Genomic DNA, 18677 nt, shown 5'->3' on the forward strand with positions numbered 1-18677 from the left:
CAAGCAGCGCACTGTAGCAGTGCGCCACCGGGCCGGCCCCCCTTGTAATTTGGAACCATATAACTTATCTGATTTCATAGATTCACAGCTACAGAGGAATTTTGCCTCAGGACGAATCATACAAGTGTCACCCATACCTGATTTAAATGATACTTAGATGAGACTCCAGACTTGGAATTGATGCTGGAATGAGTTAAGACTTTTGGAGCTGTTGGGATGGGGTGAATGTATTTTGTATGTAAAAAGAACATACATTTTGGTGGGCCAGAGGGAGGAATGTTATGCACTGAATTGTGTCCCCCAAAATTCATGTTGAAAACCTCCCTAACCCTCAATGTGATCATATGTGGAGACAGAGCCTATAATGAGGTAATAAAAGTTAAATGAGGTCATGAGAGTAGAGACCTACTCTGATAGGACTGTTGTCCTTATAAGAAGAAGAAGAGATACCAAAGCATTCTCTCTGTGCACACACACAGAGAAGGGGCCATGTGTGGTCACAGTGAGAAGGCCACCAAGGATGAGCCAGGAAGAGAGACCTCACCAGAAAACAATCCTGATGGCACCTGGATCTTGAACTTCTAGCCTCAAGAAATATGAGAAAATACATTTTTGTTGTTTAAGCCACTGTCTGTGGTATTTTATTATGGCAGCTGGAGAAAAATAATATAGTCCCTAACCCCATCAATGGCAAGAACCACATCATTCTCCCCCCCCCCCCCCCCGACTAAAGAGACTCATGAAAGGAACAGATGATGAGAGGTCTGAGGCTAGGTTTCTAGAATCAGGCTTTGCCAAAACTTGCTAAGGGATCTTAGGAAAGTCACTGCTCTCTGATTATCAGTTTCTTCATCTGTAAAATAAGGTGTGCTGCATCGGGCTCTGGGGTTACACTGAATGCAGGTGGTGACATTAGCTGTGTGACGGCGGGCAAGGGACTTAGCCTCTCAGATTTGATTTTCTCATTTCTAAAATATGGATAAAACTAGTGGCTACCTCATAAGATTGTTGGTCTAAATAAAAGAGATAATGTATGCAGAGTCCCTGGCACATATAGGGCCAATAAAAGGTAGTTCTTTTCCTTGATTAATTAATAAATTATGTAAAGTGCTGAGGACAGTGTCTGGCACTTAGTAAGTGCTACACCAGTCTTAGCTATCGTGATTTTCTTATTCTAGCAGATAGTGAGTCCTCAATAAATCACAGTCATTATTATAATTTTTGGGTCTCATTTCCATTTCCCTCCAAAACTCTAAACCCTAACCATCCCAAATTCTGATCCTCCACCCCCTCCCGCCCCCTTTTCCCATACAGCCCATGGGCTTTCCCGCCCTAGCGGATTGTCTAGGCTGTTTCCTGCGCCTTGGGTTCCATTTTTCCTCCTCCAGAGCTCAGATGTCTTCTCTGGGATTCCTCATCTTCACCAACCCCTCCTCCCAGTCAGAAGGAATGGCTCCTTGATTTGTGTCCTGCTAAAACAACAACTCCATATAGCACTTAGTTCTTTGTGCCTGGTGGTTCGGTTAACTCTTTCGGAGCCTGCCTCTAAGAGTGGCGGTCTCTGGGAGAACGGCACTGGATGAGTCACCTTTGAGTGTCACCCAAGGCAACTAGCACAGTGCGGGACAGAGTAAACGGGCCGCTGCACAGAGAAGGGTCCAGTTTAACTCCTAGAAGCCCGAGCCCGACCCTCCCCAGGCCGCGTCCACCGTCAATTCCTTCCCCTCCTCGGGCTCCAATTCTTTCTCCCCCTCGGTGCCCCTCACCTGAGTCAGCCCGGCTCCCCAGGGGTCCTGCCGGCCCCTCGCCTGGCCGGTCCCTCCAGCCCCCTCCCGGCGGGCGCCTCCCCTCCTCCAAGGGCTGGCGGAGCCCGGCGGGGCTGGGGGCGGAGCGTCTCGGCCGAGGGCTGGGCGCCGGGTGGGGAGGCGCACGGCGAGCGGTGGGTTTCAGACTCACCGCCACCGCCGCCGGGCCGGGAGGCAGGCATGACCCAGGGCGTGCGAGCGCCGGGCGTGCTGGTGCTAGTCTTGCAGCTCCTCCGGCCGCGGGCGGCGCAGGAGCCGGGATGGACGAGAAGTAAGTGCAAGGCGCGGGGGGGATGGAGGCGAGTGGGCTGGGTGGCCCGGGGACCGCCCTGCGGGTTCGGAGCGCCGGAACCGCGATCCCTGCGCCTCCTGCAACTCCGCGGGGCCTGCGCCCCCGCCGCCCCCCAGCCTGGGAGCCCAGGCTTTGTTCCCACGTTGTGCGCCCCGGGAGGTGGTCGAGGTCGGCGAGACCCGGAGCAGACAGAAAACAGCCGCTCCTTTCACTGCCTTGCCTTCCTCTCTCTCTCCTTTCTCTGTGTTTCTGCTCTTGGCTTCTTTTCCTGCTGCTCTCCGGTCTCTCCTCCTCCGTTTTCTCACGGTCCCTCATCTCCGCTCCGCCTCTCTCTGTCTCATCTCTATCTCTGCCGCCTGCTGCACGCGCCAGCCCCGAGCATCCCGGGCGTCCAGCCCGTGCGGCCAGGGGAGCAGCTTCCTGGGACCGTGCTCGGTGTCAGGCGCACGCGGGTGGGGCAGGAAATAAAATGCCCCCGGGGAGACGATGGTAGCGGTGGTGGGATGGTTGGCCGGGTATCTCCGGCCGTACACTTTGGACCCCTGAGCTGGCGGAGACCCTAGTGAAGATCAGGTCCGATGCACCCATTTTACAGATGGGGAAATTGAGGTCCACCAAAGGGAAAAGACGTGCCCATGGCTGCGCCATGGTTTGAGGTCCGCGCTGGCACTGGAAACCAGGGCTCTCTCTCCACTTCACCCGACGCTCGCCCTTTCTCTGGGAGTGAAGGGTCGGACTCGGTGGTTCCAGTTGGGATGCTGGGTGATGTCTATGTTTCTCACAACTAGTTTCCCAGACACCATCCCCTCCCCGGCCCCATCCCTCTGGGGCTCTCGGCAGATTTCGCGGAAGGAATGGTCCCGGGGGGGCGGTGCCCGGGATCTGTCATTATGACCCGAGAAAGCTCAGCCCGGGCTGGGCTGCTGCGACGGGCTGGGCTGCCTCCAGACCACTGCCTGCGGGACTAACAGTCAGCGTTTTCAAATAAAGCGAGCGGCGGCCGGGCGGGGCGGGGCGGGCTCGACCCCCAGTCGCCTGGAGCCAGGAGGCTGTGCTCCCCCCGGGCGCTGCGGAGCTCCGGGGCGAAGTCCGGCGGTTCTCCCGTTCTCTGGGGGACAGACAGAACCGCCCTTGGAGCTCTTGCACCGAAATGAAACTGAGGCACAGGGGGTTCACAGCGAGCCTGAGGAAGCCCTTCTTTTTCCTGGAGTCGGGGGGCTTCTTGAGAGAGAGGGAGCCCCATCTGTTCATATCTGGTTTTTTAGAGCCTAACGCGAGGCCCGAGTCAGTGCTTAGTGCAAGAGAAAAGCCTGAAGAAAGGCAAGGAAAGCAAGTTATTGCTCCGACTACAGGCGCCTGCTTTGAGTCTTGAATCCTTGGAGACCACCCAGTGAGGCAGAGTCGCTGCGGGATATCTGCGAAATAAAGAAAAATATAAAAGGAATAAAATGATCTGCAATCCCCAAATATACAGTTGCTATTAATATTTTGGCTTTTTCTCTCCAGTCTGTGCATTCCTATATATATATGTTGATAAAACTGGAACCATACCATATGTACAGTTTTGTGTCTTGAGTTTTTCACTTCACATCATGAGCATTTCCCACATCATTAAATTCTACCAAAACATGATTTTAATGACTCTATAAATTCCATTAAGGGACTGCAGAAGTCTAAGTTTCAAAAAGTTAAAAACATGACTGTCATACAAATGTGGCAAAGATTTATTCAATTCATTAATGAGGTAGTGTACAGGATTGTAAAGCTGGTTCAGAAGAGATGAGAGGGACAGGAGTGACACAAGCCTTGGAGAAAGAATGTTGAACTCATGAGGCTGGGACAGACACAGATGTGACGGATGCCTCATGGGGCAAAACAACAACCCTAATTCTTGGTTATCTTTCTACTATAGTGAAATCATTTGCACCTCTATCAGACAGAAGTCTGCAGGTAACATAAAACTTCACAGAATCTAGGCCTTTAGTCAATAGTAAATAGAAAGTCAATGGTACCTTTAGGTAGTTCAATAATCCATGGGAGGCCTTGTTAAACAATGCTCCAATATAACATTGAAAAGATATCCTGCTTACCCTTTGCCTTATTTCCAAGTTTTGGACAATTTTTCTTAAGATGTACTGTGTTCATCTATTGTAGAGACTTTAGGATGCTTTCAGTACTTTTTTGTGATCATAAATATCCTTTAATTTCTTTAAATATTCTATTAAATATAACATAATTCTATTTTGTTGAAAAGAATCTAGATTTATTAGAGACACCAGGACAGGTTCTATGCCCGTCTTGTTCCTTCATGAATATTAAGCACCTGGTGTAGTACTTGGCACATAGTTAAGTACTTAGAAAATATTTGATAACTAAATGAATGCATTGTTTCTGATTTTTACCAGTCTGATGAAAGTGTTGGTCCAATGAGATTATTTGTTAGGATGTATTTTGATTACATCCTATAATATAAGTAATCTGAGAGGAAAGTTAATTACTCATAATCTTACCGCTCTAACAACCACAGCCATCTTTTTTACCGTTCATTATATTTCTATGTGATTGATGTAATTGGTTTAGAAAGAAGAGATTTTGGAATCCTCACCTTCATGCACAGGAGTCCTATGGATTTGGTTTATTCTTGTGGGGACAAATTTGTTTAGGTTTTGGGAAATCACCATTTGAGTAAGATGGCCTTGGGGGCCGGCCCGTGGCTCACTCGGGAGAGTGCGGTGCTGATAACACCAAGGCCCCGGGTTCGGATCCCACATAGGGATGGCCGGTTCGCTCACTGGCTGAGTGTGGTGCTGACAACACCAAGTCAAGGGTTTAGGTCCCCTTACCGGTCATCTTTTGGGAAAAAAAAAAAAAAAAAAAGATGGCCTCAAACCAGTATTTGAGGTCTGTACTCAAAGGTTGAGAAGTTGAACAAGTCTCTTCTGTAGTTTCAATTCCCTTTCTTGAGAAATAGGAATCCTGCTGTCTACCTTGCTGGGGTTTCGTGAGGATGAAGGAGAACTAGGTGGTGAGAGTAATTTGGAGACTAGGAAGCAGCAAACAAATGCAAACTTGCCATTAGGCAGCTCAAGTTATGTAATGATGCTTTGTGGATTAGGAAGCGATTTCACATCACCTCTTCCCAGTCATGCTGTGAGATGGGCAGGTGGGTGTCGTCTTCAGTTTACAGGTGAGAAAACTCAAAAGCTCAATGGGAACAGTACCTATGGATTTGACCTCCCCTCCAGAATATACCCAGAATTCCACCACTTCATTCCTCTCCACTGATGTCATTCTAGTCTGAGCCTCATCATCTCTCACCAGGGCTTCCACAAGCATCCAGCAGCCTTGCCTTCCTGCTTCTACTCTCACTCTCCCCACGGTTCTCCACCCCTCCCCCATTCTCCACCCAGCAGGCAGTCAGCCTTTTAAAATCTTGTACAGATCATATTGCTCTGTGTTTAACACATCCAGTGCCTTCCAAGTCAATTTATAATAAAATCCAGACACTTTCCATGGCCTCTGCATTATCAGACCCCGGGCTGTCTTGCTGATCACATCACTTACCAACTTCCTCTCTTGTTTACTCAACTCTAGCTACCTCTACCTTCAGCTGTTCCTTAGACAGGCCAGGTTCACTTCTGCTGAGGCAGGGCCTTTGCACTTTGCCAATCCCTCTACCTGGGGCTCTCTCCCCCCATAACTTTGCATGGCTGCTTTCTTTTGGTCACTCAGGTCTCAGTTAAGTGCCATCTTTGCTAGTCATCCTGTCCAAAATAGATACTCCCTGCTAGATATCCCTTTATTCCCTGATCCTGTTATATTTTCTTCAGGCCACTTAATACCATCTGAGAATGTTTGTTCATTTTCTGTCTCCCACCTCTACAAGGTAAACTTGGCAATTAGAGAGACCTTGTTTGTCCTGTTTACCATTATATTGCCAACACCTAGACAGGTGCCTGGCCTACAGAGAAAGCACCAAGAGCTGGGAGTCCAGCAGGTCTTCTAATGACCCAGCACGGAGTTCTTTCTGGGTGGCAGTGGTTGTTGCAGACAGTGCATGCATGGCTTAGCTACTGTATAGAGGTCTGGGATTCCAATGGTGTGCACCTTGTATTGGCAGGAGGAAGTGGGGAAGGTGGCCCCCAGCTGCAGCATGAACTAACGATACCTCAGTGGAAGACTTCAGAAAGCCCCATGAGAGAAAAGGTAAGACTCAAAAGCTTTCATTTTCAGAGGCAGGAGTTGATAACTTGAGTCTGTGAAGCCTGGGGCCACCTACTCAACTTTCCTGGAGGCCCAGTCATCACCTTTAGTTCTGTTTCTGGCCCACTCTGTCCTCTCTGTGTTTTGGTTTTGGATATCCCAGACTGGGCTTTCCTTCATTGTCTGACAAATTTTTTGAACACTTCCAAATGACATTTATTGAGGAAATGAAAATTCACATTAATGCTGACACAAACTAAGTGCAAATGTGATGGTGTCACAAACATCACTCACTCTGGATTGGAATTCATGACATATTGTCATCGTTATTTTTGCTCTGCATAGTGCATGTTTCATTTTATTGATGAGATAATGTACTTGGAGAGCAAAAGTATAATCTAAGCTAGTTTTAAAAAGAGGCAGGGTCGGGACCTGGTACAGGGGAACGCATCTTGAAATGCAAGAAACTCCTCCACCCTGAACACCAGCAGAATGTACAGGCTTTGCAAAGGGGATTGGGAACAAGACAGAAAACATTATTCTGTTCTTTCAGAGAGGACTTGTACATCTAGGATATTCTTTGTGGTTCTAGTTTTTACAGCTCACGTGAGACATGAAGGAGCTTTGAAGGAAGATATGATTGTTGTATGCCAGTAACCAGCTATTGACACTACACTTTCTAAAAAATTTGAGCTTACTCGTTTATACAATAGGGCTAAGAAGGAATAATGAGGAGGGAGAGAACTGGGGAAAGGGGTTGGTTTCTAAGATCTCTTTGGGTTCAAACGGACTGTGATTTATTAGGCCACATATAGGAGCAAGATTACAGTAGGAGGGAAAGGTGTCAGGAAAGACTCAGACATTGTGGCTCTTGAGGATGGAAAGATGAATGGAGAAGAGAAATGCCCAGAATCCTTGAAGTTATGGCTAGAGTAATACAGACATATCCAAAAATGTTCCAGCTTGGATTTACTAAGGGAACTTACAGTGAAAATTCCAAAACAAATAAAAGCAAGTAACATTTTGACCTAAAGGCAATAAATGCATGGAACTCATTTCATCAAAAAGTAGGAGAAGCTGAAGTAGCTTCAGGAAAAATCTAGACAGATTCATGGATGGCCATCCTAGAGCAGATTATTTTTAAAAATTAAGATCTTAGATATTGTAACCCATCCATTATTGCTCGAGGAAAGGATCTGATACTTTTTATAGAGGCTTCTTTGTTCCTTCCAAATGGGAGATGCTGTGTATCCTCAGGAAGGGCCTGCGAAACAAAGCAGAGGGCCAGATCCTGTCTTTGTTCCCAGCCATTGTCTGCCCAGAATATGGGTGTAACCCATCCATTATTGCTCGAGGAAAGGATCTGATACTTTTTATAGAGGCTTCTTTGTTCCCTCCAAATGGGAGATGCTGTGTATCCTCAGGAAGGGCCCGTGAAACAAAGCAGAGGGCCAGATCCTGTCTTTGTTCCCAGCCATTGTCTGCCCAGAATATGGGTCACTGTACTCTGTCGAAATAGTCAGCACAGAGCCTGGTACCATAAATATTTGCTGAATGAATGAATGTCAGAGAGGCTATGTGTTGCATTTCACTCAGGCCTCTTATTCTCATTTATGTTATTCATTCATTCATTAAACATTAATTGAACACTTACTGGGTGCTAAGTATTATACTAAATCTTAAGGGGGATAAAAATATATAGGACAGGTTTCCAATACCCTGAGGAGCTGAAGATCTATTTAACCTCATCCTAAAGAGAAAGGACTTTTAACCCTTCCCCAGGAGAGGTGATAGTGCCCCTTCCTAATAACAAGTGGAGTTACACAAGAAAAGCTGGTGAGTAGAACTGGACAGGGAAGTTTCAAAGATCCTTAAAATGCAGTTTCATTGTTTTGCTTGAAATGTCCCATGGAAACAAGGAACATCATATTTTAGATATCAGTGTCTGAGTACCTTCCAGAATAAAGAATTATTTTTGGATTACCCACATAAAAATAAATATTAGTACTCATGTTGCAGCTTGTGTTTCTTTGGGGGACAGGTGATAGTGCTTTGATTTGTGTCAATATTCCTTTTTTGTGTGGGTTGTCACATGGTCATCTACCTCTTTTTTTTGGGGGGGGGAGGCTGTTTGGTATGGGATCACCTACCTTTTTTTTTTTTTTTTTTTTTTTTTTTCGTTACCGGTAAGGGGATCGCAACCCTTGGTGTGGTGTCGCCCAGGTAATAGGATAAATTATGCAAGAGACAGAGTTGCCCAAGAGTCCTTCGTCAGAACATTCAGATCTGATCAGAGCCCTTGGTGACCCAAAAGTCTCAGGGATGCCCAGACCCAACTGGGGAGTGGGATTTGCAGGAAGTAGGAAGGGGAATATGCTTAGAAGAGGTAGGCCAGGCCCCCAACCAGAGGTGGCAAAGCAGGTGACCCATTTTTTCAGATGTGCCAGAACCAAGCCGGAGTGGGATTTGCAGGAAGTAGGAAGGGGAATATGCTTAGAAGAGGTAGGCCCCCAACCAGAGGTGGCAAAGCAGGTGACCCATTTTTTCAGATGTGCCAGAACCAAGCTTTGATGTCAACCTTGAAAGGGGTAGAAGCTCTACTCTAGCGAGGACTTTTGTCGCTTAAAAGGGACCTAAGAATTTATCAGTTTCTTGGTCCCAAGTTAGAGAGCTCATATTTAAAACACCCCAAAGGCTTACATTACCATCACTTAATTGTCAACAATGAACCCTGCATTGTTGGGTTCAATCTTTACTCTTATTTTTAGCATTATAAAAACAAAAACACAAAGGATCTATCTGTTTTAAATATGTAAATATTCTGTTTTAAATAAATAGTTTACTCCTTGGAAAAAAGTTCAACAGCCTTAGGTTGAATTTTTAAAGCATGAAGATTTTTTACAACTTGGTTTTTAAAATTTCTTTGAAATTTCCCACAATAATAAGGCAAAAAGAGATTAAAAGTTCTTTTCTTAAATTATAAAAGCAATTATAAAAACATAGAATGATGCACGAAATAAAATTAACACGTGATCCCACTGCCTAGAGTAACTATGGTAACCTTTACGTTTCTTTTTCTCTACTTTTTTTCACTCTACAAAAAAATACAAAACTACACAAAAGTATATTTAAATAATATATACAGTGTTATATTTTGAGGGTTCGTGCCTAATATTCACTATATAAACTTTCTCAATAATTTAAAGATTGTTTAAAGTCACTGTTTTTAATGACTGTCTAGTGTTCTGCCATCAGAATAAATCATCATTTATTTAACCATTCTCTTATTTTTTGGACATTTAGGTTATATTTCATTATTCATCATTATAAGTAATAAATGTCCTTGAATATAAACCTTTGCCAGTACTTCTGTTTGTTCCCCTCAGATAGTTTTATATTATTGGGTTAAAAGGTCTAAGCATTTTTAAACTCTTGGTCCATACTGTCAAATTATTTTCCAGAGAGTTGGTATCAATTTAAATTCTCAATGGTATGTTCCACTACACTGTGATTTACAGTTTTAAAAAATCTTTGACACTTTGATTTTTTAAAGGTACTTTTTTTTTAAATGTGTTTTTTGGTGGGGGGGTGGTTTACCAGTGATGTTGAGCATATTTTTTCTGCTAATTGGCCCAAATGTGTAGATCTAAGTGATCTATTCTGGGTGTGTAACACCTTTGGCCATTAGCAGACTACTTATGTGTAAAATATATCTACTTTTGGAACTATGAAACCTTAATTTGAAGTGCTTTTAGTTGCTTCCTTTGAGATGATTGGGGGTTTCCAAACTGAGGGCCAAAATAAAATAAAATAAGGACCCACTATGAAGAAGATCCCTGGTATTTTATAAGGTAACAGCCAACATATATTGAGGGCTTCCTGCATGCCAGGCACTGTGATAAATTATTTACATTCATTATCTCACTTAATCCTTATAAGATCCCCATAAAGTTGACTATTACTATCTCTGTATATCAAATGAGGAAACTGAGATGTTGGGAGGCTCAGTAACGTGGCCAAGTTCACACAGCTGCAGGTGTCAGAGCCAGCACTTAATCCAGATCTGACTCCTCACATAATTTTCTACTGAAGATCGTGTTTTCCAGCTTTTTCCTTTACCAGACCCCATGCATACACTTACACCACATTTCAGCTTGGAGTTTCTTTCCTTTGCCTTTCAGGAGAAAGCAGACAGGGGAAGGATTGGGGTCATTCTGGGATTGAGGTCATTTCAATTTTGGGCTGGAAATGCAATTGACCTTTTCTCATTTGTCTCCCATGGATCAATGTTCAAGCACGGTGCTAGACCCTGTGCCCATCCCTGGGAGCCTTGGTCCCCACTTGTAGGAACTGACATTCTTTTGTTGTTGCTTTTAGCATCCACTCAAAGCTGAGCTCAGGGTAATGGCTGAGGGGCAAGAACTGATCCTGGACCTGGAGAAGAATGAGTAAGTGGACTCCTCCTTTGTCTAAAGTCAAACAATTAAAGTCTATGTCAATGCCAGATGCAGGCCTCGCTGTTTTGGAAGGAAGCAGTTAGTGGAGTGACCCCAAACTCTGAATCCTTGGTTCCTTGGGGAAGCATCTTACAAAGACAGAGCTTTTCCACAGTCTCTTGACTTGCTGTGAAATTACTGGCATGCTTAACGTCTTGCTTGAATTTTCTTAGGCTGAATTTCCAGGGCCTCTTAGAGTTCACTGAAGGCACACAGTGGTGTGTGTATGTATGAGATTAAGGGAGGGGAAGGACTGGAGGCCCTGGGCAGCTGCCTTGCTAGCTCCAGCCTGGCGCATGGCAGGAAGTGAAGGAGATTAAAGGAAAACAGCAGAGAGGAGAGAGGCAAGGCGGAGTGTGCTGGGATTTGGAGCCTGAGACCCTGATTGTTCTGTCTGTTCTGGGTCAGCTAAATCTGAGATGTTACTGATAATGGCACCGTCAGCAGTCTCCTGGCTCCATCGGGCTCAGCTGCTCCAACTTCCTAACCTCATTCATCTTGGGTGGTGGCCTGGCTCAGAAATATTTCAATATTGATTTGCCGTCAGGCGCGGTTGTATCTTGATTCATGTTATCGAGGGGGTGAATAGACGTAACGTGGCTACATCTACTGCCTGTTCTTTGGCCATTTCCAATCTGCTTGGTCACTGAAGAGCCCTCCTTACTTAGCCAAGGGACTCTGAAGGCCTTCGGTATTTCCCCACCAACAGTCCCACTTGCATTCTGCCACCCAGACGTCACAGATAAGGCTGGTTGGCTTGGAGAGTTGCCAGAACCCTCTGGAAGCCAATGAGTAATCAAATGCATCACTGCCAAGAAAGAGACAGAGAAGGATCTTCCCTTTTCCAGAAGGATGGGAATGACTGCTAGGCTTGGTGGAAAAGAAGAATATGATCTATTCCAAATTTGGGCTTTTTGGCCACTTGCAAATGAGGATCACCCAAGTGTTGTTAAAGTACAACTCAAGCAGCTTGTGTGGTAATGGGGCTTCATCCATATTGTTCCTCTGCCGCCAGTATACGGTGGCTTTCGGGGAGCCAGGAAGATGGGCATTGCTGTCATTTTTGCTGCTCTCCTCTTGAGAGTAAAATGTTCCTTTTCTCCTATTTCCCTGGAACAGGCCTGGCTGGCTGCATCCCCAGAGGGTGCAGGCTCTGCTTGCCCAGGACTTCTCTTTGGGTTGTCTTCCTTTGGTTCTACAAAAACAGGCCCTTAAAGGATCTGTTGTTGACAATCTCTCTCAGGCACCTGCTTTAGTTTCTCATGGCCCCAGCTCTTTAGTTCTAGTTTAAGTGTTTCCTGTTGTCACCTGAGTCTAATCTGTCCCGTTCTGCCCTGAGTTGAGCATATGACCCTTAAGCTTCCTCTGATCATCCCAAGTGATGGTGTTGGTGTCATGGACAAATCCTTAGGAGTTGCACTGGCCAACAGGGATCTCAGGACTCGAGTCCTCTTCCTTCTCTCCCTTTAGTTCTAGTTTAAGTGTTTCCTGTTGTCACCTGAGTCTAATCTGTCCCGTTCTGCCCTGAGTTGAGCATATGAGCCTTAAGCTTCCTCTGATCATCCCAAGTGATGGTGTTGGTGTCATGGATAAATCCTTAGGAGTTGCACTGGCCAACAGGGATCTCAGGACTCGAGTCCTCTTCCTTCTCTCCTGTTTTAGAACCTTTGCAAGAGATCATAAGAAACTAGGGCAGGAAGACACGTTAGAAAACACTGAATGCAATGGTCTTATGTGCCGATGCAGAAACTTTGACTTAGAAAGGGATAGGCACTTGTCTAACGTCGCATAGCAAGTAAATGAGAGAGGTGAGACTAGGATCATTTGTATTCTTGGCTTGGTTCTAAGGTCACAGAATGTGACCCAGGGCAAGCTGCTGAATCTTTTAGAATCTTAGTGTTCTCATCTACAAAATGAGGATAGTGATGCCAACCTCACAGGATGGTTATGGACTGAATGAGGTGATGTGCACAAAGGGCTTAGAGAGCACATCGTGTGTGGTCACTATTGTTGTGATTTTTATCGTCCCACACTGAAGTTCCAGAGGCGAGCTGGCAGACGTGGTTGTATTGTCTGCAGCTCTCTTGTTTTACGGTGAGCAGCATGGGGCTGGATGTGTGTGGTTCCTGGCCTCCTTGAGTTGGCAGAAGGCAGGAGACTTGACAAAAATGGAAGCAGCAGAGCCAAGCAATATGACCTCACCAGGTGTCCCTGGGGTAATGGCTTCCTGCTATTTTCATCCAAATTGGGCTTTTTGTTTTGAACATGTGTTAGGGAGCGGAACTCCAACTGCACACGACTTCCTAGTGCGTTTATTTCCCAAAGCCTTCTCATTCATGGTGCATGCGAGTCCAGATTCAAAACAGCGTGGAAGCGGGGGAGAAGCTTTTCTGATTGCTGTGTGAAGGTTTCTATAAGCCCATGATATTTGGAGGGAGACCGGGCCCTGTGCTAAGTGATTTCTCAGGCTCTGGTTCTTAACATACTCAATTGATTCATTCATTCTTTTCATCTGCTATGCATCTGTAACATTCTAGGCTCTGGTGGAGATAACTGGGATAAAGCTGTGAATAAAACATTTTTAACTTTATGGTGCTTATGTTCTAGCTAGGGGAAACAGGAAGCAAATGAGTGAATGTGTAGTGTGTCAGACGACAAGTGCTATACTGGGAACAAAGGGACATAAGGGCTCCAAGGAAGCAGGGGGCGTAGAGGGAGCTGCTGTTTATGTTCTTTCTGGGGAGACCTTGCCAGTGAATTGATATTTGAGTCAAGATCTGAATGAGGTGAGGGAGTGAGCCATGGTGACAGCCGACAGCCGGGAGACGACAGTTCCAAGAAGAGGGAGCAGCCAAGTTCAAAGGCCCTAAAAGAGTATGAAGATTTCCACTCCACCTTTGTTTCACCCCCTGCTCCCCATGCAATTCCCCATACATTGGATTCTCAGGCCTCCCACGAGTGGTGGGCAAGTGTTTCTAGGACTCTGGGGAAGGGAGAGGACATTTGAAATTTCTTTTTCATCATCCTGAGGTGTCTGGCCTTCTCCCATCAAATCAAAGCCCACGTACTAAGGCATGGCCCAAAATAGCAGTGAGCGAGCCCTTAATGGAATTCACACATGGAGAGATGGCCAAGAATGGTGAGGACAAGGAGCGCGGGGGATGGGCCGGGGAGGGGGGATGTGGCGGAGCTGCAGCTCGGCGGCAGGCACACCGAGGTGTCTTAGTTCCATAGCACAGCAGCTGGCAGCCTTTTCTATGCTTTGAAACAACTCAGGACAAACAGATGACATCGTCATGAGAAACAGACTCCTTTTCTCTATTGAGTACAGGTGAAAAGGAATGATCTCTTTCAAAAATGAAAAAGGATGACCTGAACGTGACTTTCATATCAGACAGTCCTGCATTTTAACCCTGGCTCTGCCACTTACTAGCTGTGTGTCCTCTTTAAGCCTCAGTTTCCTCACCTGGGTTATGATCTTAGTCCCATGTGATGGAGCCACAGGGAGGATGAGATGAGATGGTGTGTGTTAAAGGGCTTGCATAGTGCCTAGCTTGTATTCCAGGCTCAGTAAATGGCAGCTCAACTCATTGTTTTCAAATTGCAAAAGCAATGCACGCTCATTGTAAACTGTGTAGCAATGCCAAATACATAGAAGAATGAAAATTCTTACCCACAAGGAGAATCTGCTGTTAACTGTTGGTGGGTATACCCTGGACCTTTTCTCTGCATGCAAGAACATGCCTGTGAGTACTCATAAGCACAATCATGCTAGACACAATCACACAGAAGCACACATACAGATGCACAAATGAGATTATATCAGACATATTGTTCCTCAACTCATTTGGATGTCCTGAAGATAGTACTCTGCTCTAATAAAGAATATATTATAGTTTATTACATTGTTTTACATTTACACACACATATCTACATTGCAAATGTTGGTGCATAGCTGTTTTTAGGAGAAACTTACTTGTCATTGAGGCAGTGTGGTACAGTGGACTTAGCACTGAGCTCAGAGACAGACAATGTGGAATTGGTCAACAAGCCACTCAGCCCTTCTGAGCCTCAACATTCTCATCTGTAAAATGCGGATTTTGGGGCCGGCCCGGTGGTGCACTGGAGAGTGCGCCGCTTGGGAGCGCGGCGGTGCTCCCACCGAGGGTTCGGATCCCATGTGGAGACCGGTTCCTGCTCACTGGCTGAGCGCGGTGCGGGTGCAACACGGAGGGTTGCGATCCCGTTGCCGGTCCCTGGTACTCCATTTATTGTGCTCCAGCCCAGTTAGCTAAAGAGAGATCTTGTTTGCATAAGTCTAGCTAATCTGAATGGATATTGTTTTCTGTACTTCCTGGAGAACAGTAATTGTCAAGGCAGAATTTGGGCATTTAGACATTTACTCATTTTAATACCCATCATTATTTCTGATTACTCTATCTTCTTATCTCTCACTTGGAGACTGCTTTTGTTGTCCTGGAAATCAAGCAACAACCTGGAAAATGAACAGGCATTCACTGGTAATGGAGCGATCTAGCTCCTTAATTTTCTCTTTTTATCCTCAATCCTATTTGGATTGTATAATGCTGGAGGAACCAAGAAGGGGAGAATAAGGAGTTTTTGAGCAATAGACAGGATGGGTTAGTTTTGCTATGTCTTGTTCCTGCATTTCTCTTCTGAGGAGGCCTGGGAGAAATATATAGCTGACCCAGAGCAAAACTCTGAATACGACTCAAGCCATGGAACTCTCTCCCTGCCCCACCCTCCCAGCTTCATCTTGGGTCGGGAGTAGACTTTTAATATCTTACTTAGAATAAAGGACAGCTCTCTTTGACCCTCTTTTGTCAGGAGCTTCATTTGTTGTTGGCAAAACTCAGTTTCTTGGATCAAAGAGAAGCTTAGAGGGTATACTTCACTGCATTGCATTTAAATGAGTCACAAACATATGGATTACATTTCACTTAAAATACACATGGCTTAAGAAATTAAAGGATATCATTTTTTAACCAAGTATTTGGCAGTTCTAAAAGTATTCAAAATGTTTTTCCAAACTCTGCATGCAGCTGGGCTCCCCATTCCCCACAGCTGAGATTGTATAATCCAGGGAGACTGGGGCCAAGGAAACAGCTGGATGGATGGGTGGGGACACCAGAATTTGACGAGAGCTTCTTGTGGGTGTCTGAAATTTTCTTCAAACATTCTTTGGAAGCATCAGGAATGGAATCACCTGCTGCATTGACTCTGAAGGCAGTGAATGCATGAGTGCTACGTGAGACATCTGGCCCCAGAGAGACCTGGTGGTTCTGTTTGAGATGTGGTTTCTCTTATAGCTTTGTAGACTAAGGTTGATTTTATTTTTAATTCCCATGTTGCCCAGAACCCCTGGTCTGGCCCCAGAGAGACCTGGTGGTTCTGTTTGAGATGTGGTTTCTATTATAGCTTTGTAGACTAAGGTTGATTTTATTTTTAATTCCCATGTTGCCCAGAACCCCTGGAGTTGCCAAATAAATGGACTGCCAGCCAATGTGATGTGATCTTTGTACAATCCTCTCAACCCTACCCCTGCAAGGGTCTCCATTTGCAATGGACTGAATATTTATGTCTTCCCCAAATTCATATGTTGAAATCCTAATGCCCCAAGATGATGGTATTAAGGAGGTGCGGCCTTTGGGATATGATTAGGTCATGAGGGCAGAGCCCTCATAAGAGAATTCAGAGTGCTACCTCACCCCTTCCACCACATGAAGACACAGCTAGAAGGTGCCGTTTATGAACCAGAAAGTGGGCTCTCATGAGACACCAAATCTGCTAATGATTTGATCTTGGACTTCCCAGCCTCCAGAACTGTGTGAAATAAATTTCTATCATTTTGTAAGCTATCCAGTTTATGGTATTTTGTTATAGCAGCCTGAATGGATTAAGGAGCCATTATTTCTAAAAAATTGGAAATATGATATCACTTCCTGCAGGTCCATTGCTTAAGCTCAGTGTCAGTAATTAGGAGTGACAATCTGAAGGGATGCAGCTATACCGTTGCCTGAAGTATCAGGGAGCATCTGAAGTAGAAATAGCCTAGATATGCTGATTCTGAAGGCCGTTAGCACACATACCCCCAAACACCCTAATCCATAGAGTAGAACAGGCTCGGACTTTGGTGTCAGAGACCCAGATCTGATTCCAGGCACTGACACTCCCTGGTTAGGTGGTCTTTGGTAAGTCGCTTGTCTTTTGAGTTTTCTTTTTCATTTGTATTCATAATACGACTCACTGCTTTGTGAGCATTTACTGAGAGCTGGTCCCTGTGCAAAGGTACTTCACACAATGTCTTACTTAATCATCATGGCAGCCCTTTGAAAGAGGTATTATTATTGTCCATATTTTATAAGTGAGGAAACTCAAGTGTGAGGAGTTTAAGTAGTTTACCCAGTTTCAGGCAGAGCCAGGAGTCAAACTCAGGTCTGCCTGCCTCTGACTCCATTACGCCTCCTTCATGGGAAGTAGAGACGTTAATTTCTTCATTGCCGAGTGTCGTAAGCTGAAAAATTTACCTCCTCCACCAGAAGATATTCACAGTCTAATCCCTGGAACATTTGACTATGGTGCCTTATATGGTGGGTAAAAAAAAGGGTCTTTGCAGATGTGATTAAGTTAAAGATCTTGCGATGGGGAGGTTATCCTGAATATCCAGGTGGGCTCTGACTGCAATCACAAGTGTATTTGTAAGAGAGAGGCAGAGGGAGACTTGACCACAGACAGAAGAGAAGAAAGTGATGTGATCATGAAGGAATGGATTGGAGTGATGCAGCCACAAGTCAAGGAATGTTGGCATCTACCAGAAGTTGGAAGAGGCAAGAAACAGATTTTTCCAGAGGGAGTACAACCCTGCTGACACCTTGATTTTGGCCCAGTAATATTGATTTTATTCTTCTGGCCTCCAGAGCTGTGAGAAAACAACTGTCTGTTGTTTCAAGCCACCAAGTTTGTGGTCATTTATTACAAACAGCCCCAGAAAATGAATATGCAGCGTTTGTGAGATTTAGAGATAATATGTTATAATATGTTTAGTACAATGCCTGGCGCATAGCAGCCAGGTTTTTAATACGTGCTAGCTTGTGTTAATGCAAGGCAAGAACAAATGTTTTCTAAAGTGTCTTGGTGATGCAAGGCGTTATATGTGGCACCTGCAGCTTTCTTCAAGCGTGAAAATGACAAGAAAAAAAACATATTGAGAAATAATGTGTGGTTAGTGCTTCTCAACATTTCCTAAGTTCCAAGTTATATTCTTTGATGCTTGGACTGCCCTTAAAGAACTCCTAGCCGAGGATAATGAAAATGACAAGAAAAAAAACATATTGAGAAATAATGTGTGGTTAGTGCTTCTCAACATTTCTTAAGTTCCAAGTTATATTCTTTGATGCTTGGACTGCCCTTAAAGAACTCCTAGCCGAGGATAACTAGGAATGATGGTCAGATGTTGATAATGATGACAACCATAATGGTAATTAACATGTAGGAGGTGCCTATTACGGGTAACAGGCACTGTACTGTGGTCTTTACATGGTTCGTCTAACTTAATTGTCATAACTACCCTATAAAGTGTAGGTAGCTACATAAATCCTACTTGGCAGATGGGGTCTCTGAGTTGTGGCGCTGTGTGACTTACTCAAGTTCACTTGGGTGGGAAGGGCAGAGCTAGGATGCGAGGCTGGGTCTGTTTGACTCCTACGTCTAAGCTCTCAGATGCCCTGTCCTGGCTCAGCATGCTTTGAGCTCTTTTTTGGTTAGCATCGGCATTTCTTCTCCATTATCCTACCCTCCCTCTTCCCTTTCCTCCTACCTTAGGCCCTAGTTAGAATTTATTTTTTATTTTTATTTTTATTT

At 45.0% G+C, this 18677-nt stretch overlaps 1 protein-coding gene across 1 annotated transcript in view; it reads left to right on the top strand.

Annotated features, from left to right (window-relative positions):
• Nucleotides 1-1858: 1858 nt before the first annotated feature.
• Nucleotides 1859-18677, top strand: part of LOC103608233 (disintegrin and metalloproteinase domain-containing protein 19-like) — a gene marked incomplete at both ends in the record, with an annotated part of 81063 nt that continues 64244 nt past the window's right edge. The window contains 3 exons of the mRNA XM_008592684.1: nucleotides 1859-2076; nucleotides 6218-6303; nucleotides 10678-10748. Coding sequence (XP_008590906.1) covers nucleotides 1859-2076; nucleotides 6218-6303; nucleotides 10678-10748 — 375 coding nt within the window. The remainder of the gene's footprint in view (nucleotides 2077-6217; nucleotides 6304-10677; nucleotides 10749-18677) is intronic.

Source organism: Galeopterus variegatus, unplaced genomic scaffold, assembly GCF_000696425.1.
Source record: "Galeopterus variegatus unplaced genomic scaffold, G_variegatus-3.0.2 Scaffold8188, whole genome shotgun sequence".
NCBI lineage: Eukaryota > Metazoa > Chordata > Mammalia > Dermoptera > Cynocephalidae > Galeopterus > Galeopterus variegatus.